General features: G+C 46.4%; 2 protein-coding genes across 3 annotated transcripts in view; both read left to right on the forward strand.

Annotated features, from left to right (window-relative positions):
• LOC129813528 (tetratricopeptide repeat protein 28-like) overlaps positions 1-21,237 on the forward strand; it is a 115,605-nt gene extending 94,368 nt beyond the window's left edge. For both annotated transcript variants that reach the window (XM_055865817.1, XM_055865825.1), the window contains 28 exons: positions 115-268; positions 1,079-1,250; positions 1,393-1,561; positions 1,693-1,853; positions 1,972-2,460; positions 9,087-9,306; positions 9,436-9,516; positions 10,153-10,278; positions 10,433-10,559; positions 10,754-10,863; positions 11,081-11,210; positions 11,352-11,597; positions 11,675-11,828; positions 12,674-12,796; positions 12,975-13,116; positions 13,246-13,425; positions 13,743-13,937; positions 14,026-14,375; positions 14,527-14,774; positions 15,431-15,555; positions 16,584-16,661; positions 16,792-16,951; positions 17,065-17,141; positions 17,382-17,405; positions 17,523-17,652; positions 17,856-17,963; positions 18,117-18,738; positions 18,834-21,237. In XM_055865817.1, coding sequence (XP_055721792.1) covers positions 115-268; positions 1,079-1,250; positions 1,393-1,561; positions 1,693-1,853; positions 1,972-2,460; positions 9,087-9,306; positions 9,436-9,516; positions 10,153-10,278; positions 10,433-10,559; positions 10,754-10,863; positions 11,081-11,210; positions 11,352-11,597; positions 11,675-11,828; positions 12,674-12,796; positions 12,975-13,116; positions 13,246-13,425; positions 13,743-13,937; positions 14,026-14,375; positions 14,527-14,774; positions 15,431-15,555; positions 16,584-16,661; positions 16,792-16,951; positions 17,065-17,141; positions 17,382-17,405; positions 17,523-17,652; positions 17,856-17,963; positions 18,117-18,738; positions 18,834-20,061 — 6,129 coding nt within the window. In that variant the 3' untranslated portion in view covers positions 20,062-21,237. The remainder of the gene's footprint in view (positions 1-114; positions 269-1,078; positions 1,251-1,392; positions 1,562-1,692; positions 1,854-1,971; positions 2,461-9,086; positions 9,307-9,435; positions 9,517-10,152; positions 10,279-10,432; positions 10,560-10,753; positions 10,864-11,080; positions 11,211-11,351; positions 11,598-11,674; positions 11,829-12,673; positions 12,797-12,974; positions 13,117-13,245; positions 13,426-13,742; positions 13,938-14,025; positions 14,376-14,526; positions 14,775-15,430; positions 15,556-16,583; positions 16,662-16,791; positions 16,952-17,064; positions 17,142-17,381; positions 17,406-17,522; positions 17,653-17,855; positions 17,964-18,116; positions 18,739-18,833) is intronic.
• A 544-nt stretch (positions 21,238-21,781) lies between these two features.
• Positions 21,782-25,931, forward strand: part of LOC129813562 (phosphatidylinositol transfer protein beta isoform-like) — a 32,978-nt gene continuing 28,828 nt past the window's right edge. Inside the window, exon 1 of the mRNA XM_055865878.1 lies at positions 21,782-21,859. Within this exon, the coding sequence (XP_055721853.1) occupies positions 21,840-21,859 (20 nt within the window). The 5' untranslated portion in view covers positions 21,782-21,839. The remainder of the gene's footprint in view (positions 21,860-25,931) is intronic.

Consider the following 25,931-nt stretch of genomic DNA (forward strand, 5'->3'; position numbering starts at 1 on the left):
AACACACACACAGAGTGCTCTGGGGATGTACGACGAGGCTGTACGGTATCATAGGCGTCAGATATCACCGAAGGCAGACACAGACCTGGTATTGACCTTTCTTTCCTCTCCCAGGTGAATGACCGGCCCTCCCAGGCCTCTACCCATGGTAACCTGGCTGTAGCCTATCAGGCTCTGGGCGCTCACGACCAGGCTCTCCAGCACTACCTGCACCACCTGACCATCGCACGCGAACTACGAGACACACAGAGCACGGCCAGGGCACTAGGTAACAGACAGAGCACGACCAGGGCACTAGGTAACAGACAGAGCACGGCCAGGGCACTAGGTAACAGACAGAGCACGGCCAGGGCACTAGGTAACAGACAGAGCACGACCAGGGCACTAGGTAACAGACAGACAGAGCACGACCAGGGCACTAGGTAACAGACAGAGCACGGCCAGGGCACTAGGTAACAGACAGAGCACGACCAGGGCACTAGGTAACAGACAGAGCACGGCCAGGGCATTAGGTACCAGACAGACAGAGCACGACCAGGGCACTAGGTAACAGACAGACAGAGCACGACCAGGGCACCAGGTAACAGACAGACAAAGCACGACCAGGGCACTAGGTAATAGACAGACAGAGCACGACCAGGGCACTAGGTAATAGACAGACAGAGCACGACCAGAGCACTAGGTAAAAGACAGACAGAGCACGACCAGGGCACTAGGTAACAGACGGACAGATCACGACCAGGGCACTGGGTAACAGACGGACAGAGCACGACCAGGGTACTAGGTAACAGACAGACAGAGCACGACCAGGGCACTAGGTAACAGACGGACAGAGCACGACCAGGGCACTAGGTAACAGACGGACAGAGCACGACCAGGGCACTAGGTAACAGACGGACAGAGCACGACCAGGGCACTAGGTAATAGACAGACAGAACATGACCAGGGCACTAGGTAACAGACGGACAGAGCACACCCAGGGCACCAGGTAACACAGACAGGGGGACAAACCAACAAATGAAGAATTTAAATATACTTTATTGATTCCTAAAGGTAAAGTGTGTGTGTGTGTGTGTAGGTAACCTGGGTAACTTCCACTGCTGTAGAGGGGAGTATGTCCAGGCGGTTCCCTACTACCAGCAGTACCTGACCCTGTCACCTCAGCTACAGGACCTGGAGGAAGAGGGCAAGGTCTGCCACAACCTGGCCTACACACACTACTGCCTGGGACAGTACAGAGAGGCCGTCAGGTAGCGGACACACTCCATCCATCTGTATGTATAATAATAGCTGTTAAAGATTGTCCTGACCTCTCCAAATAAATACAGAAAGTTGTCGACTTTGAAAAGGAAATGAGGAAGGAAACACACCTTTTCTTCTTTCTCCTAACAGGTATTATGAACAGGACCTGGCCCTGGCTAAAGACCTGGGGGATAAGTTGTCCCAGGCTAAAGCCTACTGTAACCTGGGTCTGGCCTACAAAGCCCTGGGGGAATACAACCAGGCTGAGGACTGTCAGAGATACCTGCTGTCCCTGGCTCAGGCTCTCAACAACACACAGGTGCAGATAGTAACTAGCTCAAATGGTATTGGTGGAATGCGTCGTTAGGCGGTCAGCATGTGTGTTGGAGGGGACTTGGCAGGGGGGTGAGATTCTACATTAAAACAATGTGTATGTGCGTGTGTGTCCAGGCTGTGTTCCGTGCCCTGGGGAACCTGGGGGATGTGTGTGTGTGTCGGGTTGACGTTGCCGGGGCGGTGAGGTTCTACCAGCAGCAGCTCACCCTGGCTCAGGAGGTCAAAGGCCACAAAATGGAGGCCGACGCATACTCAGCGCTAGGCTCCGCCCACAGGTAGACTCCAAATCCAGTTAGGATTTAAATCTGTATTTTATTTATAAACTTCCAGTATGTTTTCAGATAATATTGACTGAGAAGTAATAGTGATTTTCTCCCTTCTTCCCTCCCCCAGACTCCTCCGTCAGTACGATTTGGCCCTGTCCTTCCACCAGCAGGAGCTGTCTGCCCGCACCGCTCTAGACGACCAACAGGGGCAGTGTGGTGCTCTGGGCCGCCTGGCAGCCGTCCACATGGCCCTGGCGGACTACGCCACAGCCTTCCAGTGCTACCAGGCCCAGCTCACCCTGGCACAGGGCCTCAGAGATGCCCGCGTGGAGGCACAGGTCCAGGGCAACATGGGCATCGCCAAGATGAACATGGGCGTCCTGGAGGAGGCCATTGGGTATTTTGAGCAGCAGTTGGCCATGCTGGAGCAGCTGAGTGGGGCTGAGTGTGTGCTGGACAGAGGCAGGGCCTATGGGAACCTAGCAGACTGTTATGACTCTCTGGGAGACTTTGAGGAAGCTATAAAGTACAGTGAGATGTTTCTAACCGTGGCTCAGAGTCTCAACCATGTTCAGGACCAGGAGAGAGCCTACAGGGGACTGGGCAACGCACACAGGTAAGGGCTGAGACACTCTCTGTCTGTATCTTTATCTCCCTGTCTGTCTCTGTATCTCTCTGTCTGTCTCTTTAGCTCTCTGTCTGTCTCTTTAGCTCTCTGTCTGTCTCTTTATCTCTCTGTCTGTCTCTTTATCTCTCTGTCTGTCTCTTTAGCTCTCTGTCTGTCTCTTTATCTCTCTGTCTGTCTCTTTATCTCTCTGTCTGTCTCTTTATCTCTCTGTCTGTCTCTTTAGCTCTGTCTGTCTCTTTAGCTCTCTGTCTGTCTCTTTAGCTCTCTGTCTGTCTCTTTATCTCTCTGTCTGTCTCTTTATCTCTCTGTCTGTCTCTTTAGCTCTCTGTCTGTCTCTTTAGCTCTCTGTCTGTCTCTTTAGCTCTCTGTCTGTCTCTTTAGCTCTCTGTCTGTCTCTTTAGCTCTCTTTCTGTCTCTTTAGCTCTCTGTCTGTCTCTTTAGCTCTGTCTCTTTAGCTCTCTGTCTGTCTCTTTAGTTCTCTGTCTGTCTCTTTATCTCTCTCACCCTCCTCTGTCTTTATCTCTCTCTCACCCTCCTCTGTTTTTATATCTCGCTCACCCTCCTCTGTCTTTATATCTCTCTCGCTCACCCTCCTCTGTCTTTATCTCTCTCTCACCCTCCTCTGTTTTTATCTCTCTCTCACCCTCTGTCTTTATTTCTTTCTCACCCTCCTCTGTCTTTATCTCTCGCTCACCCTCCTCTGTCTTTATCTCTCTCTTACCCTCCTCTGTTTTTATATCTCGCTCACCCTCCTCTGTCTTTATCCCTCTCTCACCCTCCTCTATTTTTATATCTCGCTCACCCTCCTCTGTCTTTATCTCTCTCTCACCCTCCTCTGTTTTTATATCTCGCTCACCCTCCTCTGTCTTTATCCCTCTCTCACCCTCTTCTGTTTTTATATCTCGCTCACCCTCTGTCTTTATCTCTCTCACCCTCCTCTGTTTTTATCTCTCTCTTAGCCTCCTCTGTCTTTATCTCTCTCTCACCTTCTTCTGTTTTTACATCTCGCTCAGCCTCCTATGTTTTTATATCTCGCTCACCCTCCTCTGTTTTTATCTCTCTCTCACCCTCTTCTGTTTTTACATCTCGCTCACCCACCTCTGTTTTTACATCTCTCTCACCCTCCTCTGTCATTATATCTTGCTCACCCTCTTCTGTTTTTATATCTCGCTCACCCTCTTCTGTTTTTATATCTCTCTCACCCTCCTCTGTTTTTATATCTCTCTCACCCTCCTCTGTTTTAATATATCGCTCACCCTCTTCTGTTTTTATATCTCGCTCACCCTCTTCTGTTTTTATCTATCTCTCACCCTCTTCTGTTTTTATATCTCGCTCACCCCCTTCTGTTTTTATATCTCGCTCACCCTCTTCTGTTTTTATATCTCGCTCACCCTCTTCTGTTTTTATATCTCGCTCACCCTCTTCTGTTTTTATATCTCGCTCACCCTCTTCTGTTTTTATATCTCGCTCACCCTCTTCTGTTTTTATATCTCACTCACCCTCTTCTGTTTTTATATCTCGCTCACCCTCCTCTGTCTTTATCTCTCTCTCACCCTCTTCTGTTTTTATATCTCGCTCACCCTCTTCTGTTTTTATATCTCTCTCACCCTCCTCTGTTTTTATATCTCTCTCACCCTCCTCTGTTTTAATATATCGCTCACCCTCTTCTGTTTTTATATCTCGCTCACCCTCTTCTGTTTTTATCTATCTCTCACCCTCTTCTGTTTTTATATCTCGCTCACCCCCTTCTGTTTTTATATCTCGCTCACCCTCTTCTGTTTTTATATCTCACTCACCCTCTTCTGTTTTTATATCTCGCTCACCCTCTTCTGTTTTTATATCTCGCTCACCCTCTTCTGTTTTTATATCTCGCTCACCCTCTTCTGTTTTTATATCTCGCTCACCCTCTTCTGTTTTTATATCTCGCTCACCCTCCTCTGTCTTTATCTCTCTCTCACCCTCTTCTGTTTTTATATCTCGCTCACCCTCCTCTGTTTTTATATCTCTCTCACCCTCCTCTGTTTTTATATCTCGCTCACCCTCCTCTGTTTTTATATCTCGCTCACCCTCCTCTGTTTTTATATCTCTCTCACCCTCCTCTGTCTTTATCTCTCTCTCACCCTCCTCTGTCTTTATCTCTCTCACCCTCTTCTGTTTTTACATCTCGCTCACCCTCCTCTGTTTTTATATCTCTCTCACCCTCCTCTGTTTTTATATCTCGCTCACCCTCCTCTGTCTTTATCTCTCTCACCCTCCTCTGTTTTTATATCTCGCTCACCCTCCTCTGTCTTTATCTCTCTCACCCTCCTCTGTTTTTATATCTCTCTCACCCTCCTCTGTTTTTATATCTCGCTCACCCTCCTCTGTTTTTATATCTCTCTCACCCTCCTCTGTTTTTATATCTCGCTCACCCTCCTCTGTCTTTATCTCTCTCTCACCCTCCTCTGTCTTTATCTCTCTCTCACCCTCCTCTGTCTTTATCTCTCTCTCACCCTCCTCTGTCTTTATCTCTCTCACCCTCTTCTGTTTTTACATCTCTCTCACCCTCCTCTGTCTTTATCTCTCTCTCACCCTCCTCTGTCTTTATCTCTCTCTCACCCTCTTCTGTTTTTACATCTCGCTCACCCTCTTCTGTTTTTACATCTCGCTCACCCTCCTCTGTCTTTATCTCTCTCTCACCCTCTTCTGTTTTTACATCTCGCTCACCCTCCTCTGTTTTTATATCTCGCTCACCCTCCTCTGTCTTTATCTCTCTCTCACCCTCTTCTGTTTTTACATCTCGCTCAACCTCCTCTGTTTTTATCTCTCTCTCACCCTCCTCTGTTTTTATATCTCGCTCACCCTCCTCTGTTTTTATATCTCTCTCACCCTCCTCTGTTTTTATATCTCTCTCACCCTCTTCTGTTTTATATCTCGCTCACCCTCCTCTGTTTTTATATCTCGCTCACCCTCCTCTGTCTTTATATCTCGCTCACCCTCCTCTGTTTTTATATATCTCTCTCACCCTCCTCTGTTTTTATATCTCTCTCACCATCCTCTGTTTTTATCTCTCTCTCACCCTCCTCTGTTTTTATATCTCGCTCACCCTCCTCTGTTTTTATATCTCTCTCTCACCCTCTGTCTTTATTTCTTTCTCACCCTCCTCTGTCTTTATCTCTCGCTCACCCTCCTCTGTCATTATCTCTCTCTCACCCTCCTCTGTTTTTATATCTCGCTCACCCTCCTCTGTCTTTATCCCTCTCTCACCCTCCTCTGTTTTTATATCTCTCTCACCCTCCTCTGTTTTTTTATCTCTCTCACCCCCTCTTTTTATATCTCGCTCACCCTCCTCTGTCTTTATCTCTCTCACCCTCCTCTGTTTTTATATCTCGCTCACCCTCCTCTGTTTTTATATCTCGCTCACTCTCCTCTGTTTTTATATCTCTCTCACCCTCCTCTGTTTTATATCTCTCTCACCCTCTGTTTTTATCTCTCGCTCACCCTCCTCTGTCTTTATTTCTTGCTCACCCTCCTCTGTCTTTATATCTCGCTCACCCTCCTCTGTCTTTATCCCTCTCTCACCCTCCTCTGTTTTTATATCTCGCTCACCCTCCTCTGTTTTTATATCTCGCTCACCCTCGTCTGTCTTTATCTCTCTCTCACCCTCCTCTGTTTTTATCTCTCTCACCCTCCTCTGTTTTTATATCTCGCTCACCCTCGTCTGTCTTTATCTCTCTCTCACCCTCCTCTTTCTTTATCTCTCTCACCCTCCTCTGTTTTTACATCTCACTTACCCTCCTCTGTCTTTATATCTCTCTCACCCTCTTCTGTTTTTATCTCTCTCTCACCCTCCTCTGTTATTATATCTCTCTCACCCTCTTCTATTTTGATATCTCTCTCACCCTCTTCTGTTTTTATATCTCTCTCACCCTCCTCTGTTTTTATAACTCTCTCACCCTCCTCTGTTTTTATAACTCGCTCACCCTCCTCTGTCTTTATCTCTCTCTCGCCCTCCTCTGTTTTTATCTCTCTCTCACCCTCCTCTGTTTTTATCTATCTCTCACCCTCCTCTGTTTTTATATCTCTCTCACCCTCCTGTGTTTTTAAATCTCGCTCACCCTCCTCTTTTTTTATATCTCTCTCACCCTCCTCTGTTTTTACAACTCGCTCACCCTCCTCTGTCTTTATCTCTCTCTCACCCTCCTCTGTTTTTATATCTCTCTCACCCTCCTCTGTTTTTATATCTCTCTCACCATCCTCTGTTTTTATCTCTCTCTCACCCTCCTCTGTTTTTATATCTCGCTCACCCTCCTCTGTTTTTATATCTCTCTCACCCTCTTCTGTTTTTATATCTCGCTCACCCTCCTCTGTTTTTATATCTCTCTCACCCTCTTCTGTTTTATATCTCGCTCACCCTCCTCTGTTTTTATATCTCGCTCACCCTCCTCTGTCTTTATATCTCGCTCACCCTCCTCTGTTTTTATATCTCTCTCACCCTCCTCTGTTTTTATATCTCTCTCACCATCCTCTGTTTTTATCACTCTCTCACCCTCTTCTGTTTTTATATCTTGCTCACCCTCCTCTGTTTTTATATCTCTCTCACCCTCTTCTGTTTTTATATCTCGCTCACCCTCCTCTGTTTTTATATCTCTCTCACCCTCTTCTGTTTTATATCTCGCTCACCCTCCTCTGTTTTTATATCTCGCTCACCCTCCTCTGTCTTTATATCTCGCTCACCCTCCTCTGTCTTTATATCTCTCTCACCCTCTTCTGTTTTTATATCTCGCTCACCCTCCTCTGTTTTTTTTTCTCTCTCACCCTCTTCTGTTTTTATATCTCGCTCACCCTCCTCTGTTTTTATATCTCTCTCACCCTCTTCTGTTTTATATCTCGCTCACCCTCCTCTGTCTTTATATCTCGCTCACCCTCCTCTGTTTTTATCTCTCTCTCACCCTCTTCTGTTTTTACATCTCGCTCACCCTCCTCTGTTTTTATATCTCGCTCACCCTCCTCTGTCTTTATCTCTCTCTCACCCTCCTCTGTTTTTATATCTCTCTCACCCTCTTCTGTTTTTATATCTCGCTCACCCTCCTCTGTTTTTATATCTCTCTCACCCTCCTCTGTTTTTACATCTCTCTCACCCTCTTCTGTTTTTATATCTCGCTCACCCTCCTCTGTTTTTATCTCTCTCTCACCCTCCTCTGTTTTTACATCTCGCTCACCCTCCTCTGTCTTTATATCTCTCTCACCCTCTTCTGTTTTTATCTCTCTCTCACCCTCCTCTGTTATTATATCTCTCTCACCCTCTTCTATATTTATATATCTCTCTCACCCTCCTCTGTTTTTACATCTCGCTCATCCTCTGTTTTTATATCTCGCTCACCCTCCTCTTTTTTTATATCTCTCTCACCCTCTTCTGTTTTTATATCTCTCCCACCATCCTCTGTTTTTATCTCTCTCTCACCCTCCTCTGTTTTTATATCTCGCTCACCCTCCTCTGTTTTTATTTCTCTCTCACCCTCTTCTGTTTTTATATCTCGCTCACCCTCCTCTGTTTTTATATCTCTCTCACCCTCTTCTGTTTTATATCTCGCTCACCCTCCTCTGTTTTTATATCTCGCTCACCCTCCTCTGTCTTTATATCTCGCTCACCCTCCTCTGTCTTTATATCTCGCTCACCCTCCTCTGTTTTTATATCTCTCTCACCCTCTTCTGTTTTTATATCTCGCTCACCCTCCTCTGTTTTTATATCTCTCTCACCCTCTTCTGTTTTATATCTCGCTCACCCTCCTCTGTTTTTATATCTCGCTCACCCTCCTCTGTCTTTATATCTCGCTCACCCTCCTCTGTTTTTATCTATCTCTCACCCTCTTCTGCTTTTATATCTCTCTCACCCTACTCTGTCTTTACATCTTGCTCACCCTCCTCTGTCTTTATATCTCGCTCACCCTCCTCTGTTTTTATATCTCGCTCACCCTCCTCTGTTTTTATATCTCGCTCACCCTCCTCTGTTTTTATATCTTGCTCACCCTACTCTGTCTTTACATCTTGCTCACCCTCCTCTGTCTTTATATCTCGCTCACCCTCCTCTGTTTTTATATCTCACTCACCCTCCTCTGTTTTTATATCTCGCTCACCCTCCTCTGTCTTTATATCTCGCTCACCCTCCTCTGTCTTTATATCTCGCTCACCCTCCTCTCTGCTTCTCTGTTGGTCCCTGGTGAGGGAATGACAGAGTGATGATAGGACAAGTCATGTACAGTAGTTAGACAGATAAAGTCACAGCTCAGTGTTAGTTTGCAGACACAGCTTCTTTTACATTTCCTCCCCCAAGGATATCACATGTATTATATCTCATACTAGCAAAATTAACATGTCCTGAAGTTATTGCCCAATTTGTTTTCTTGTTTGCCTTCTTAAGTTGCTCATATATCTCTCTCTGGGAAACTAGATGCCTTTTGAGGTTTGGATTTTCAGAGCTGACTGTTTTATGTTGTGACTCATGAAATGCATTTATGTAAATAATTGGTAGGGCTCGTTCTGAATGCAATAGAGACTCATATGCAGCAAGCAGCAGGTCTACAGTAGCAACTCTGAAGAGGGAAATGGGGGTAAACAAAAACATCTCCTCTCAGATCGCTAGGTAGTCTCCAGCAGGCTTTGGTGTGTTTTGAGAAGAGACTGGTGGTGGCCCATGAGCTGGGCGGATCAGGAGGCGGAGAGGGAGGAGGAGGTGGAGGAGGGGGGAAGGCCCAGGCCTATTGGGAGCTGGGAGACCTACACAGCCAGCTGGGAAATTATGAGCAAGCCCTGTCCTGCCTGGAGCATCAGCTCAACATCGCCTGCACCTCAGGGGTAAGACTTCTACATCGAATGAATAAATGACAGGCAGGGAAGGAGGGGTGACTAACCTTTGGCAGTTACCTGTATATATTTTATTAATCTATATGCTATAACTATTTATTCTAAATCTGTTCCTCCCAGGACCGAGCACTAGAGGGCGAAGCGAGCGCGGCGCTGGGTGCAGTGTACCAGCTGATGGGAGAGAACGAGGCAGCTCTGCAGGTTGGTGCTGTTCTTATCATGGTGCTATTATATTCCCCATACAGTGTTCTACTGTCTGCCTGTCTGTGTCCATCAATCTCTATTATATTCCCCATACAGTGTTCTACTGTCTGCCTGTCTGTGTCCATCAATCTCTATTATATTCCCCATGCAGTGTTCTACTGTCTGCCTGTCTGTGTCCATCAATCTCTATTATATTCCCCATGCAGTGTTCTACTGTCTGCCTGTCTGTGTCCATCAATCTCTATTATATTCCCCATGCAGTGTTCTACTGTCTGCCTGTCTGTGTCCATCAATCTCTATTATATTCCCCATGCAGTGTTCTACTGTCTGCCTGTCTGTGTCCATCAATCTCTATTATATTCCCCATGCAGTGTTCTACTGTCTGCCTGTCTGTGTCCATCAATCTCTATTATATTCCCCATACAGTGTTCTACTGTCTGCCTGTCTGTGTCCATCAATCTCTATTATATTCCCCATACAGTGTTCTACTGTCTGCCTGTCTGTGTCCATCAATCTCTATTATATTCCCCATACAGTGTTCTACTGTCTGCCTGTCTGTGTCCATCAATCTCTCTCTCTCTCTCTCTTCCTCTCTCTCTCTCTTTCTCTCTCTCTCTCTCTTTCTCTCTCTAGTGGCACCAGAGCGCATTAGAGATTGCGGAGGAGACTGGAAGTGGGAGGAGTCAGGGGATGGCTTACGGGAACATGGGACTGACCTATGAGGCGCTGGGAAACTACGAAAGGGCCGTGGACTGTCAGGTAAACACACACTATCACACACACTATCCCACTATCACACACACTATCCCACTATCCCACTATCACACGTACTATCACACACACACACTATGGTCGTGTTCTGTCAGCTAGACGATTTGGGACTTGACCTTTCTGTCTCTTGTGATGTCATCAGGAGCAGCACCTGAGTGTGGCTGCGCAGAATAATGACCTCACAGCCAAGACACTGGCGTACGGCAGCCTGGGGAGGACACACCATGCGCTACAGAACTACACACAGGCTGTCATGTACCTGCAAGAAGGTGAGAGGAGAGAGAGACAACGAGAGAGAGAGAGAGAGAGAGAGAGAGAGAGAGAGAGAGAGAGAGAGAGAGAGAGAGAGAGAGAGAGAGTGAATTAAGACATGGTTTTTGGAGAAAGAGGGAGGAGAGGGTGATTTAATGATGTTTTGAGACTCCCTGTCTTTCTCTCTCTCTCTCTTCTGTCTCTCTCTCAGGTCTGCGTCTAGCAGAGCAGTGTGGGAGGAGAGAGGAGGAGGCTAAGATCCGTCACCGTCTGGGCCTGTCACTGTGGGCCAGCAGCAACCTGGAAGAGGCCCAGCACCAGGTATCAACATAGTTTCAGAATTTAGCTTCTCTTCTGTCCTGCTGACACATGCTGGTGGACTATGGAACTGCAGTCTCTGATTCTAGAGATTTGAGATGACCTGTATTGAAAAGAATAACTAATTGCGTGTATATCGTGATAGGGGTGCGGCATGGGTATGTATTCAGGCGTGAATGCGTGTGTGATGTAGCTGTGTATTCTCTTTCTCTCTCTCCAGCTGTACCGAGCGTCTGCGTTGTTTGAGTCGATTCGTCACGAGGCCCAACTCAGCTCAGACTACAGACTGTCTCTGTTCGACCTGCAGACATCATCATACCAGGCTCTCCAGAGGGTCCTCGTCAGCCTGGGTAACACTTTTCTTCCTGTTCTATCGCTCTTGTTATTCATTTCCTTCCCTTTCTCTATGTATCTCTTTCTTTCACTCTTTCTCTACTTGTTCACTTTCTCTTCTCATCCCTCTGTTCATCCCTCTCTCCTCTCCTCTCCAGGTCATTATGACGAGGCCCTAGCAGTGGCAGAGCGGGGTCGGACCCGGGCGTTCGCTGACCTCCTGGTGGAGCGACAGCAAGGTCACCAACCCCTGACCTCTGACCCTTATACCCCGACCCCTGACCCTTACTCCCCGGTCACCGTAGAACACATCCTGGATACGGTCAACAGTCAGAAGTCACTGGTGCTGTACTTCTCTCTGGCTGCAGGGTACCTCTACAGCTGGCTACTGGCACCAGGCACAGGTAGGTACATACACACACAGATCTACAGGTGTACACACACACCTCTAATCGCTAACCCTGTGTTGTGTTGTGTGCAGGTATAGTGAAGTTCCATGAGGTGTACCTGGGTGAGGGAGGAGCCGAGCTGCAGGCCGCAGAGATCCAGGGGGGAGGAGTTAGTGGCTGTCAGACTCTGGAGCAGCACATCACTGCAGCTAGAGAGGCTCTGGGAGTTGACAACTACTACAGCAGGTGTGTGTGTATGTGTGTCTTGCACTTGCTATGGTCTCTGCTTTATTAAAATATTGTTTAGTGCTACACTGAGAGACTGTAGGCTCTCTTTATCACTTGGCTCAGGACCCTGTCCCTCCCTCGCTCCCTCTCTATCTCTGTAGAATGGATGGGAAATTCAGAGGTGACATATTTCACCCTTCCAAGTGATAATGGGAGCTCACAGCCTCTCTCTTTCTCACACACACACACACACTGTACACTCACACACACACACTAGAGGTCGACCAATTATGATTTTTCAACGCCGACACCGATACCGATTATTGGAGGACCAAAAAAAGCCTATACCAATTAATCGGACGATTTTTTAAAATGTATTTGTAATAATGACAATTAGAACAATACTGAATGAACACTTATTTTAACTTAATATAATACATCAATAAAATCAATTTAGCCTCAAATAAATAATGAAACATGTTCAATTTGGTTTAAATAATGCAAAAACACAGTGTTGGAGAAGAAAGTAAAAGTGCAATATGTGCCATGTAAGAAAGCTAACGTTTAAGTTCCTTGCTCAGAACATGAGAACATATGAAAGCTGTTGGTTCCTTTTAACATGAGTCTTCAATATTCCCAATATTGCTCTGACAGCTGGTACTTAAAGCTAGTGAGGGAGTAATGAGTCTCCAGCAGTACTGTTGCCCCAGCCAGCAGCACCTTACTGTGTGTGTGTGTGTGTGTGTGTGTGTGTGTGTGTGTGTGTGTGTGTGTGTGTGTGTGTGTGTGTGTGTGTGTGTGTGTGTGTGTGTGTGTGTGTGTGTGTGTGTGTGTGTGTGTGTGTGTGTGTGTGTGTGTACCAGCAGTGAGACGGAGAATGAAGCAGGTGATCTGTTAAAACAACAGTTTGAGGAACGACTGACCTCAGCCAGCGACCCCACTGACTGCCTACACAGTCAGGTGTCCAGAAACAACGTCTTCAGCAGGTGTGTGTTCTGCAGAGAGTCAATGTTGACTGAAATGTCACCATATTTGAACATTTCAATTAAAATAAAGTCTGATATTTTATATGGAGAGTGTCATTCTGTATGTTCCTATGCAATATCTACTGGTGTAGACAGCACCAGTTGTTAAACCACAAGCATAATTTCTGTATTTCGACAGAAGTGGTCAGAGTTTGTCCAGTCTGGTCAGTTCTACAGTGTCTCCAGTGAGAGAAACCTCCTCTCTACTCTGTAGACCCGCCCTCCTCACCAAACCCCCCCTACGAGCCCTTCACCACCTGCTCATTGCACCTATGGAGGAGGTAAGAGAGTGTGGGTGTGTTTAACCTAACAACACTAATTTTACCATTTGATAGAGATCGAATTACATCTATCTGTCGACTCATTATTTCACCCTCCCTCTCTCTCTCTCTCTGCCCCTCTCTTTCTAGGTGCTGATGCCTGGCAGTGGTGCAGTTGGCAGACACAGACAGTTGGTGTTGGTGTTAGAGGGAGAGCTGTACCTGGTTCCCTTCGCTCTGCTCAAAGGTAGCTCTTCTAATGAGTACCTGTATGAGAGGTTCAACCTTCTAGCTGTCCCATCTATAGGGAGCCTGGGGGCTGCAGCCAAGGTGGGTGTATAGCACACACACACTCAAATACACACACACACACACACACACACACACACACACACACACACACACACACACACACACACACACACACACACACACACACACACACACACACACACACACACACACACACACACACACACACACACACACAGAGACACTCAAATACCCCCCACAGAGACACACTATACAATACAACAGCACAACCTGCACAATTCAATATACTGATGGCATACAGTATTAACCATGTTTGTCATTGACTGTGTTTGACTGGCTGATCATTTAAACACACTTCCTCCTCTCTCCCCCAGTCCCACCCTCGTCACAGAGCTCCTTTCCTCTACAGCGGTGGGGGTTCTATGACTGCAGTAGTGGGGGCTCCACGCCTGCCCTCCAGGGTGATGGAGCGTTGGCTGTGGGGGCCGCTGCCTTCTGCCCACGACGAGGCCCTCCGCCTGGGGGAACTGCTGGGTTGCCAGCCCCTCACTGGTACACAGGCCACCAAGGTACACAAACAAAAGTGTGTGTTTTGCTCCCACTGTAACTTATTGAGACGCACAATCAGACAACATTTTCCTCCCTTCTCTTCTCTAGGAGCGTGTGCTAGCAGCCATGAGCCAGGCAGAGTGTGTTCACTTTGCTACTCATGTCTCCTGGAAGCTGGCGGCCCTGGTTCTCTCCCCCAGCCAGGATCCAGGGGTGGGCTCAGAAACACGGCCCAAGGAGAGTGCACCGTGTGGGGGATCACTTTTACGCGAGAGTGGGGATGTGGGAGCAAGTACAGAGCTACTGGAGGAGAGGAGTGAGGACAGAGGAAGTGTGTGTGACACAGAGAGTGTGTGTGACGCAGAGAGTGTGTGTGACAGTCCACCGCTACAGGACTTTCTGCTCACTGCGGCCGACATACTGGACCTGAGACTGCCTGTGAAACTGGTGGTGCTGGGGTAAGACACACACACACACACACACACACACACACACACACACACACACACACACACACACACACACACACACACCGAATGTTCAATCAAGCAGTTTAGTTTGTTTAAAACAGTATGTCTAAGTTTATTATCTTGTTATCTCTTCTCTCAGGTCGTACCAGGAGTGTGTCAGCAGAGTGACCTCAGACGGTGTGGTGGGTCTGTCCCGTGCCTTCCTGACAGCGGGGGTGCAGTGTGTGTGTGTGTCGCTGTGGCCCGTTCCCATGGCAGCATCCAAGGTGTTCACGCACAGCTTCTACACGGCACTGCTGAACGGGACCAAGGCCAGTGCAGCTCTCTCTGAGGCCATGAAGACTCTACAGAGCAGCACACACTTCTCACACCCGTCTAACTGGGCGGGTTAGTACACACACACACACACACACACACCCGTCTAACTGGGCGGGTTAGTACACACACACACACCCGTCTAACTGGGCGGGTTAGTACACACACACCCGTCTAACTGGGCGGGTTAGTACACACACACACCCGTCTAACTGGGCGGGTTAGGACACACACACACACCCGTCTAACTGGGCGGGTTAGTACACACACACACACCCGTCTAACTGGGCGGGTTAGTACACACACACACACACACACACCCGTCTAACTGGGCGGGTTAGTACACACACACCCATCTAACTGGGCGGGTTAGTACACACACAGCCACACACACACACACCACAATTCTAACTGGGCAGGTTAGTACACACACACACACACACACACACCCTTCTAACTGGGCAGGTTAGTACACACACACACACACACACACTCACACAGCCTTCTAACTGGGCTGGTTAGTACACACACACACACACACACACACACACCCTTCTAACTGGGCGGCTTAGTACACACGCACACACACACTTCTCACACCCGTCTAACTGGACAGGTTAGTATGGTATACACGCATGATCACACATTACATCGGCTGATGTAAAAAGAGCTTTATAAATACATTTGATTGATTGACATGATTCACTCCTCTTCCTGTTTTCTCTCAGGCTTCATGTTGATTGGCTGTGATGTGAAGCTGAACAGCCCATCGTCTCTGATTGGCCAGGCCCTGGCAGAGATCCTCCAATATCCTGAGAGAGCTAGAGATGCCCTGAGAGTTCTACTGCACCTGGTAACAAACATGCACAACATCACCTGGTAACACACATGCACAACATCACCTGGTAACAAACATGCACAACATCACCTGGTAACACACATGCACAACATCACCTGGTAACACACATGCACAACATCACCTGTTAACAAACATGCACAACATCACCTGGTAACACACATGCACAACATCACCTGTTAACAAACATGCACAACATCACCTGGTAACACACATGCACAACATCACCTGGTAACACACATGCACAACATCACCTGTTAACAAACATGCACAACATCACCTGGTAACACACATGCACAACATCACCTGTTAACACACATGCACAACATCACCTGTTAACACACATGCACAACATCACCTGGTAACACACATGCACAACATCACCTGTTAACACACATGCACAACATCACCTGGTAACACACATGCACAACATCACCTGTTAACACACATGCACAACATCACCTGTTAACAAACATGCACAACATCACCTGTTAACACACATGCACAACATCACCTGGTAACACACATGCACAACATCACCTGTTAACACACATGCACAACATCACCTGGTAACACACATGCACAACATCACCTGTTAACACACATGCACAACATCACCTGTTAACACACATGCACAACATCACCTGTTAACAAACATGCACAACATCACCTGGTAACACACATGCACAACATCACCTGTTAACACACATGCACAACATCACCTGTTAACAAACATGCACAACATCACCTGTTAACACACATGCACAACATCACCTGTTAACACACATGCACAACATCACCTGTTAACAAACATGCACAACATCACCTGTTAACACACATGCACAACATCACCTGGTAACACACATGCACAACATCACCTGTTAACACACATGCACAACATCACCTGGTAACAAACATGCACAACATCACCTGTTAACACAACATTTGCCATATTGCCTATGTCTATTCAAGAGACTTTAAAGAGCCTTGCCAAATAATGTGATTTCTTTCCCTCCATCCCTCAGGTTGAGAAGTCTCTCCAGCGTATACAGAGTCATCAGAGTAACGCTATGTACACCTCGCAGCAGAGCGTGGAGAATAAGGTGTGTGTTTTCATATGTGTGTGTGTGCTCTGCATCTTTACTTCAGTCAAATGTCTTAAGGTATTTGGTGTTCCTCATTACTTGGTTATTCTATGTAATCATAATGAATAACTGTTTTATATGAACCCAGGTTGGTGGGGTCCCGGGATGGCAGGCCCTGCTGTCAGCTGTGGGGTTCCGGTTAGACTGTTCCGGTACCGGCAGTGGTCTCCCCGCTGCTGTCTTCTTCCCTACGGCTGACCCTGGAGATCGGCTGCAGCTCTGCAGCACCACCCTGCAGTCACTACTAGGTAACCTATCAATTTAGGAGTGAATCAATCAATTAACCGATCAGACTGTCAGCACAGCACCATACTCTAGATCCAACATGGTAATCAGTCAGTCAAACCTCTCTGTCGTCCAGGTCTGCCTCATGCAGCCTTCCAGGCTCTCTGTAAACTGGTCAATGCTGCTGAGACTGGAGACCAGCTCATCAACAAGGTAGGCCTCAATGCACACTGATTCATTTGCATGCTGTATGCTTTATTTGAATATACATAGTGATGAGCCTGGCAATATTTGCATGGGGTCAATATCATCATAACCTGAGTCATTTTGATGGCTGATAAACAGTGGTAGTCCCTGCATGGTGTTCATTAACTAGGGCTGTTGCTTTCTAATGTTCTGTTCCTAACAGTTTAAGTCCTCTCTCGCTCTCTCCCTCTTACCCACCACTTGAAGGCTGTTAAATATATGGTGGGAATGGTAAGTTGTGTGTTGTAGTTTTCTAGCATGAGAAACTCATACTGAGACAAAAGGGGGGCAGGGCAGAAATTATAGTGCGATAATATGGTGTGATAACTTACCTCTCCCGGTCTCCAGCTTCACCAGGTATTGTTTCAGCAGCAGTCATGTGACAAGGAGCTGGAGTTCTCATTGGATCCCATCCAGGTGTCCATTAGTGTCCAGCTGTGGAGACTTCCTGGTTGTCATGAGTTCCTGGCTGCGCTGGGTGAGTCAGTCATCACTGTACTGAGAGTTGGATATATATATAATAGCAGAGGCTTTTCCCTTCTCATTTTTAGACAGCCAGTGTGGGTGACCGACTAAGTTTTGAACCCAGGTCTCCTTTATGTCACAAGACTGTGTTAGCTCATTGAGCTAAAGCCTAGATGTTTGGTGTGTCATTATTTTCACTTCTCTGTTTCCCTCCAGGTTTTGACCTGTGTGAGGCCGGACAGGAGGAGGTGCTATTGAAGACTGGTAAACAGGCTATCAGACGGACCATGCACTTTGCTCTGCAGTCTCTACTAGCACTGTTTGGTAAGAGTCTCCAAGCCCTCTCTTTTAACTCTACATTGTTATGTATGTTAGTTACATACAGACTTCAAGTGAAACATTCCTATACTTGCATTGTGTTTCACCATTTCATCTTACCTCTGTCTCACCTGTCCATCTTGTCCTCTCTCCCTGCAGACTCTACGGAGCTGCCCAAACGCCTCAGCCTGGACAGCTCTTCCTCTCTTGAGTCTCTCTCCTCCTCCCAGTGTGCCTCCCACTCCCTCCCCCTCAACCTTCCCCAGCCTCCCTTCTCCCCCCCACTTGGCGGCGCAGACGGTCTCTCCTGTGACGCCATCTCCCTCTACAGCCTCAGCTCACTCACCTCCTCTCTCAGCTTCCTGTCCCGCCCCGAACCCGCAGGAAGTGATGTCATTAGCCAGCGCTCACGGGAGCTGGAGCGGCACCGCGGAGGAGCGGGGTTATTCGCCTCGCACCGACACACAGCAGGCATGTCGAGAAACAGATTGACAAATCACAGAGGAGGGACAGAGGGGGAGGAACAGGAGGAGTATGAAGGCTTCTCCATCATCAGCAGTGAACCTCTGGGGGGAGGAGGGGGGAGGGAGTGTGACACCTTACCCCTCCCTGGGGGATACAGACACCTTAGAGGAGCGGGGAAGGGAGGCGTGGTGGGGAGAGGGTACCCCGTCTCAGTCTCCTCCAAGGGGAGTGTCAGCACTCCCACCTCACCGCTCAAAGTCCCCCTGCCGCCCCTGGCCATACCCCCCAGCCCTAACACACACGCTAAGTCCCAGGGGTAAGTTGTTGCTCTTTAACTGTTTGCTTCAACTGTTTGCCTCTTGACCTATTTGTCACATCAAATTAACCATCTCTCCCCCCTCTCCTCACCAGCTCTCAGACCGTGTCTAAAGGTCAGGTGGTCAGTACAGAGGCGGTGCTCTCTGAGTCTGACCAGTCCAGTACAGAGACAGACAGCACCGTCAAGTCCCAGGAAGACAAGCCTCCCCCCACCCCTCTGGACCCCCAGGAGCTGGCCAGCAGGATCCTGTCAGAGACCCAAAGCCACATGCAGGCTGTGGAGAGCCTCCAGAGGGGGAGGACAGGAAGGGCAGGCAACGGAGGAGGGGAGGAGGGGTTAAGGGGACCAGAACGTAGACCCTCCTGCACCTCAGCCCGCCTGACCCCCACCACAGGGGGTTTGGGCTTCCGTTCATCTGAGACAAGCGCTTTCAGCAGACCCAGTAGTAGAGCCAGCCTACAGGCCCGGGCTTCACCTCTCTCACCACTCCCTTCCCCCCTCTCACCCCTCTCCACGCCCCTTCTCTCCACCAGGTCCAAACCACCCTCTCGTTCCTCATCCTTACAGAAGATCAGCTCCGGCTACAACAGCCTGACCCTATCCTCCCGCTCTCCCTCCCTCTCTTTCTCTCACCCCAACCCCTCGCCCTCCAGAACCCCAGACCCCCACATCCAGGTGCAGCTCAGACATAAATACCCTAGCTCCCCTTATACACCCCACATCTCACACTCCCCCAATAGCATCTCCATCTCCCCCAGCTCGGGCCACCCATCCCCAGTCGGCAGCTTCCCATCCTTGGCTGCATCCCCAGTCCTCTCCCTGGCCCCTTCCCCTGCCCTCTCTTTCTCCTCCACAGGTTCCACTTCTGCCCACTCCAGCCCGGCCGAAACCCCAGACCTGGGCCAGTTGAAACGGGCAGGCCTTGTGGACGAGAGGGTACAGGCCATCCACAACCTGAAGACCTTCTGGTCCAACGCCACCCAGAGGCAGGAGGTTCCCGGCCCAGGCAGGGTGCTCCGAGGTGGTGGGAAGAAGAGGAGCACGGTCCAGAAAGATGTCCTGGGGCTCCTTCACCTCTCTCCAAGACATGGATCCACCAACCAGAACCAGGACACTGAGGGGCCCCAGAGCCCTACCAACCCACCTGACGGACACAAAAAGCTGGTTTTAAAACCGCCAGTGGTGCTTCCTCCTCATACTGCTACTGACTCCTTTTTGGGAGGTAGTCCCGGAGCACCCCCACACCCCGTCAGACTGCCCTCGGGAAAAGGCTTCAAGTTCCCCTCGCCTGGGAAGTTCTTCCCCTCCTCTAAATGCTGAGAGGGGTTAGAGACTCTTAATGGTTAGAGATCTGCTCCTGACTCTGAGGCTCTTCTAGTGGCGTATACTAGCTGGGCTGTGTGCTATGAAAGGGACTGAACATTACACTAGCAAGAAGGCCAAATGGGGACCACCAAAACTGAAGTTCCGATTTGCATAAGTTAAATAGAAAGTGGGAATGGGACACTTTGCAGTGACTGACTGCCCCCTAGTGGAGAGGAAAGGAAGGACAGAGCAGGGGCATGTCATAAAGGAGAGGAGTGCAGTCACCCTGAAGGACAGAGGGGGACAGACTGGGTTGAAATCTGCCTGAGATTCCTCACTGACATGTAGTCCCCTTGCCTCCTCCTACACTGTAAAGACACTTTGATACAAGCAGACTGTTAGAATGACTGAAAATACCAATATGGTGTTTCTATTTTTTACCTAAAACGCTCGCTGTTTGCGATAGTCAATAAAATGGAATTGATTTAATTATGATTTATTTGAATATAATTATTGTGAATTGATATTACCAAGGATCCTAACTGTTATTATCGTTGTTTTGTAAATTAAATCCTGTGCTTTGTAATCAGTATTATGTGTTTTTATATATTAAGAAGCAAACAGTGCACAAAAAATAAATAACATTTAATATTTTTATTGAAGTTTTGAAAAGGCACATGACACGATTTCTATGTAAATTAAGTGTCAGTCTGAAAGCATGAAATATATTGCTATTCAATGTTTCAATGTCTTTTTAAAACACACTTTTTGCACCAGTGGACCCTAGTTAAAGATGCACTATACAGAAATCACTCCGCCATTTCCTGGTTGCTAAAATTCTAATAGTTCTGCAAATTTTAGTTTAGTGTAGAGATGTATAGTGTAGAGAATCATTGTACCATCTAAACTGCTGTGAGATATCTTGTCCATAACCAAAAAGATTGTATTTTCAGCTGTTTGAAAATGGTATACAAAACTGAAAGTAAAAGATGTAAAACCAGGCAGCATAGAAATAGCGCACATAGAACATATACAGCTTCTTAGACTTGCTTTCAATGAATGACAGATCTATATGTGGTCTTTCTATGTGGATTTGGTCAGGTCGCCCTAAAAGTTACATATTGGAGCTTTAAACATGCATCTCAGTTCTTTCCCAGTAAAATAATTTAAATAAAGAAGGTTTACTCTCTTGTCAGCTTGTAATGGTTTATGAAGAGGGATGTTACTGACTGCTGGGACTTTTATCTTGATCAGGACTGAACCCTCAAACATGACATTTTTTCTAGTGTGATCAACTTTATAGACTATATAATAATAATTTGAACAAGCTTGCCATATCAGTAAGAGATGGAATGGGATGTATTTGTGAGGATACTTGTTGGAGGTGAGGACTTAGCTGATGAAATCCTGGTTCTTTAGAGCAAAATCTACCTACAGATTTTAGTTATGTAAATTTTATAATTGCTTTATCAATATTGAGATAGTGAAATAGGTTTAGAAAGGTACTCTCTACCTGTACTGTCATTTGAAAAGTCTATTATTCAGAAAAACTTGACAGAGCCATATATCACACACATATTACAATCGAACATGTTATTGATCACGAAGAATACTTAAACGTATTCATGGTCCCATCCATATCCATTCTACATCCCACCTCACCTCACTGGTGCAGTTTGCAAGGTTCAGAAAGTTCAGACCAATCGACGACTTTCGTGGGCGGTCAACAATTTGTTGTTGATAATTTCGGATGACGTCTACAGCCTTGCGCAGCCGCAGCCCGGTAGGAGAAGATGGTGCTTATCAAGGAATAGTGAGTTGAAGTATTTGAAATCTCATTTCGTCGTATATTAATATGCAATTTATTGAGTCGATGTGGCAATACTTTAAAATAACATTTGTTGTTGTCTCATGTCAGTGTATTTCTGGAAGAGGAGAGGAAATTGTGAGCGTTCTGGTCCTGGTGGATCAGGATGTGGATTCATGATACCGGTGTTTAGGCCTAGACAGCAGCGATAGCTAGCTAGGTTTCTAGCATGCTACCTTTGAATGAATCTTAATGGAGGAAGCCCGTTAGCTAGCTAGTTAACTATTTGTCTTTACACCTATACATTGAGAATGGATGTTAACTAGCTAGTTAGCCAACATGGTGCCATAAGTTTAGGTAGGTCTCGTGAGTGACAGATTATCAAGGTTCCACCTCCGGGGGGCTCGCGTTTAGACAAGAATATATATTGTCAGTGAAATGTTTATGCGCAATGGAAAATACCATGCAATTCAAATGGCAGGTAATGCGGGACACAAACTACCACGCTAACTAACGTTAGTTAGCTACTGTATCCATGTAAATCGTTCACAAGCTAGTAAGCACGTAAGGTAATTGCTCAGGTCGGGTGGCTAACATGCACCATGCATGACACTTAAGCTAATTACTACTAGCTAGCCCGTTATTTTTAGACCGTGTTGTGTTCAGCCTGTCTTTCCTGGCGAAACATGCAACTTGTAGAGGCTTAGCCCCGTCTGACTTCCCGGGTTTCCCTGCCTGGTTTTCATGGCAACCAAATATAGCTAGCTTCCAACCTTAAGTACAATGCCAATAAATCCCCCCTCCACCCTGTATTGCTCAATGCTGTTTCAAAAATGTTAATATGTGCATCTTTAGCTGTCCAAGACATTCCTGACCTGTTGATCAAGAGTGCAATGACTGTCCAAGTGTGTCATCCAGATTTGATGTAGGGCTGTCTATAATTCAATTGCTTCATACCCCTATAGACCCAGACTCAAGTTGTGTGTGTACTGTAGTTTTGCTCAGGGTGGCACAGGACACATCCCCAATCAGTTGTCAAGACAACTAAAGCGGTGCCTATTTCCTCTGAGGTTTATAGGTGGGGACAGAACAGTCAGCTGGTTTATCTGATACTCCCTCAGGTGACACAGGAGTGACACCACTGGGGACATGACTAAAAGATCAATACATCTATTTGCATTTTCCAAAGGTCTTCCATGCAGCCTGCTCTGTGCTTTCCCATATCATGTTTTATGACGATGTCTGTGGGAATTCAGTTACCATAGCTAGGGCTTGTAATTGCTCTAATATCTCAAACCAGTATGTTGTATTGCAGTGGGCACAACAGTTTGTGTTTCATCAATTGACCTGGTGTGTAAAGCACAGCACACTATCCGAGTAAATTTAACATGTCTCTTTATCACTGAAATGTCAACCTGGAGAGTGTTACTCTGCTGGACTCGACTAACTTTGAATAACCTCTGAATTTTGTAGAGGATCGAGATTGACTCTCACCTATGAGAGAATCGTGATTTGTTTCAGCCACTGCTTGGATTCTGTTTGTTTTTGAGAAATAAAAAGATACATCATGGTTTGACTGCTTTCCATAAGGGTTTGGTTGGTAGTTGGCCAGTAAGGACTAGCTTCCCCTACATGGATTTGGAATATGGAGTTAAGAGAATGATTTTCCGAGGATAAGTTGTGCTCGTCTCTTATGGCCCAGAACCAGGCTCGTTCATATTCTTCTTAGAGAGCATGTTAGCGGTCCTGTCTCTGTTTAATGAGTGCTATTTTTTAGACTTAGTCTGGTCTTAGTCATTTTGACAAATATAATTAAGTCTTGGTCGCATTTATTATTTGAATAATGATTTAGTCTAGTTATTGTCAAAATTACACAGTGGGCTGTTTTAGTCAATGAAATGTGCTTTAATTTTAGTCATCACATTTGCCTCAATAACCTATAGTAAACATAAAACACTGACTTCCATGTGTACAAACAGTATTGTCCTACCAACATGCAGAAAAGTATAACATCCTATTGCATGATTCTCTTCAAAAAGCCAAATAGGCAGAAGAACACCCCTTGACAGGGCTCCAGACTAACATTTTCCCCCGGTGGCACTGGTGCCACTAACTTTTACAGGTGGTGGCACCCGTACATGATTTGGTCGCACCAATTTTTTCAGGTCGGCAACACGCAATAGAAAAAAATTGTAATCACCTTGTAAATTCATTCACAGTTCATTAGACTGTAATATACTACTGAAATGGTAGGCTATTCAAGAAATAAGTACAAGCAGGAATGCATGATTCAAGATATTTTGATGTGCTAGCTAATCCAGTGATTGTCATGAATTGTGGGTTGACAATTAGGCTATTTTCATATTTTACTGTTAGAATAGGGCACCAGAATTTTCAGAGTTTTGTTCAACAGAGATTAATTTACCTACATCTTTGGGTGCGTTCGGAAATTGCCTCCAGTGTGTCAGTGCGCTCTGATTGTAAATTCAGTATTGTCAGATTCTGTTAGGAAATTGTGAGCATTTCGCTATCTGAGTGTTCAGAGCACACACTGGACGCTCTGACCGAGGAGTAGGGTTGATCTGAGCATTCTGACCTCAATCGCAGTGAAGAATCTAAGCTAACTGGCTTTGGTTAGCATGCTAGCTATTTGCAGACACAAATGAGAGAAGACCTCACTCTGACCATTTTACTTGCACTAGCAGAGCAGGTTAGGCTGTTCTCATGTTATCTAGAGCATTAGTGACTGTACCTGTGCTGCTGGCAACAATTTAAATATGTTTTTTTTCGCCAAGGTTCACTGACACCGGCAATATTCAACAGGTGTTGTGCGTTCGTAAATTCATCAGTTATTCTGCGCTCTGGCACACTTAAATGAGTGCTCCGAAATTGGAGTAGATAGCCAGAGTGAATTTACGAACACACCTTTTATGTCTACTAATATCATAGGCTAATTTATTTTTGGGCTAATTGAGCTCACTATTAAGAGATGAAAAAAAATATATACCCACACAAAGCTGAGAACAACAGTAGTTGCTTCCAAAGTTATGCATTTCCCGCAATTGGATTTTGAAATGTTATATAATCAGAATCCTTTTTTCTCTCTCCCAGAGTGGACATTGAGGGAGAGAGAGGGGCTTGCTCATCACAGCAGCAGTCCCCAGCGAATAAAAGAATAGTGAGGATAATAAACTTTATTTAACTAGGCAAGTCAGTTAAGAACAAATTCTTATTTTCAATGACGGCCTAGGGACAGTGCCTGCCTTGTTCAGGGGCAGAACGACAGATTTGTGCCTTGTTAGCTTGGGGAGATTCGATCTTGCAACCTTTCGGTTACTAGTCCAACGCTCTAACCACTAGGCTACGCTGCCGCCCCAATAATGCACTTTACTGTTTGATCAAATTATGGTTATAGCTGCCTAACATATGATGTTTTGAAACTATTAAGTGAGGACCATGTAATGAATGTTTAGCTGGTATTGATGCGACCAATTCAATATTTTACTCCCACAGCCAAGTCAAAGGGTCGCAAAAATCAACTAAGTCGTCGGAGTCTGCCGCTTGACATACTCTAACTATATTGTAATCCAAGTTCTGTCATAAGTAGTGGTCTGTTAGTGATACACCTATATAACATTTTTGGCCGATACCAATATCCGATATTTTCCTTGCCCAAAAAGAACAATACCGATAACTGATATTTAAAATGTTTGCCTCCTTTTAAGCATTCTAGTACAGTTAAATAGTTAACACACACACACATGGACGCAGCGGTTTAAGGCACGGCATCTCAGTGCAAGAGGCGTCACTACAGTCCCTGGTTCGATTCCAGGCTGTGATTGGGAGGCCCATAGGGCAGCGCACAATTGGCCCAGTGTCGTCCGGGTTTGGCCAGGGTAGGTCGTCATTGTAAATAAAAATTTGTTCTTAACTGACTTGCCTAGTTAAATAAAGGTTACACACACACACCACACTGACCAAAACGTTTTTTTGGCCATTTAAGTATGTCCCCCATTAACAGTAAAACAATACCAAAACCTATTTAATTTGTTCAGTCTTTTCATTCTCAACCAAGATT

Source organism: Salvelinus fontinalis, chromosome 2 (assembly GCF_029448725.1).
Source record: "Salvelinus fontinalis isolate EN_2023a chromosome 2, ASM2944872v1, whole genome shotgun sequence".
Taxonomy (NCBI): domain Eukaryota; kingdom Metazoa; phylum Chordata; class Actinopteri; order Salmoniformes; family Salmonidae; genus Salvelinus; species Salvelinus fontinalis.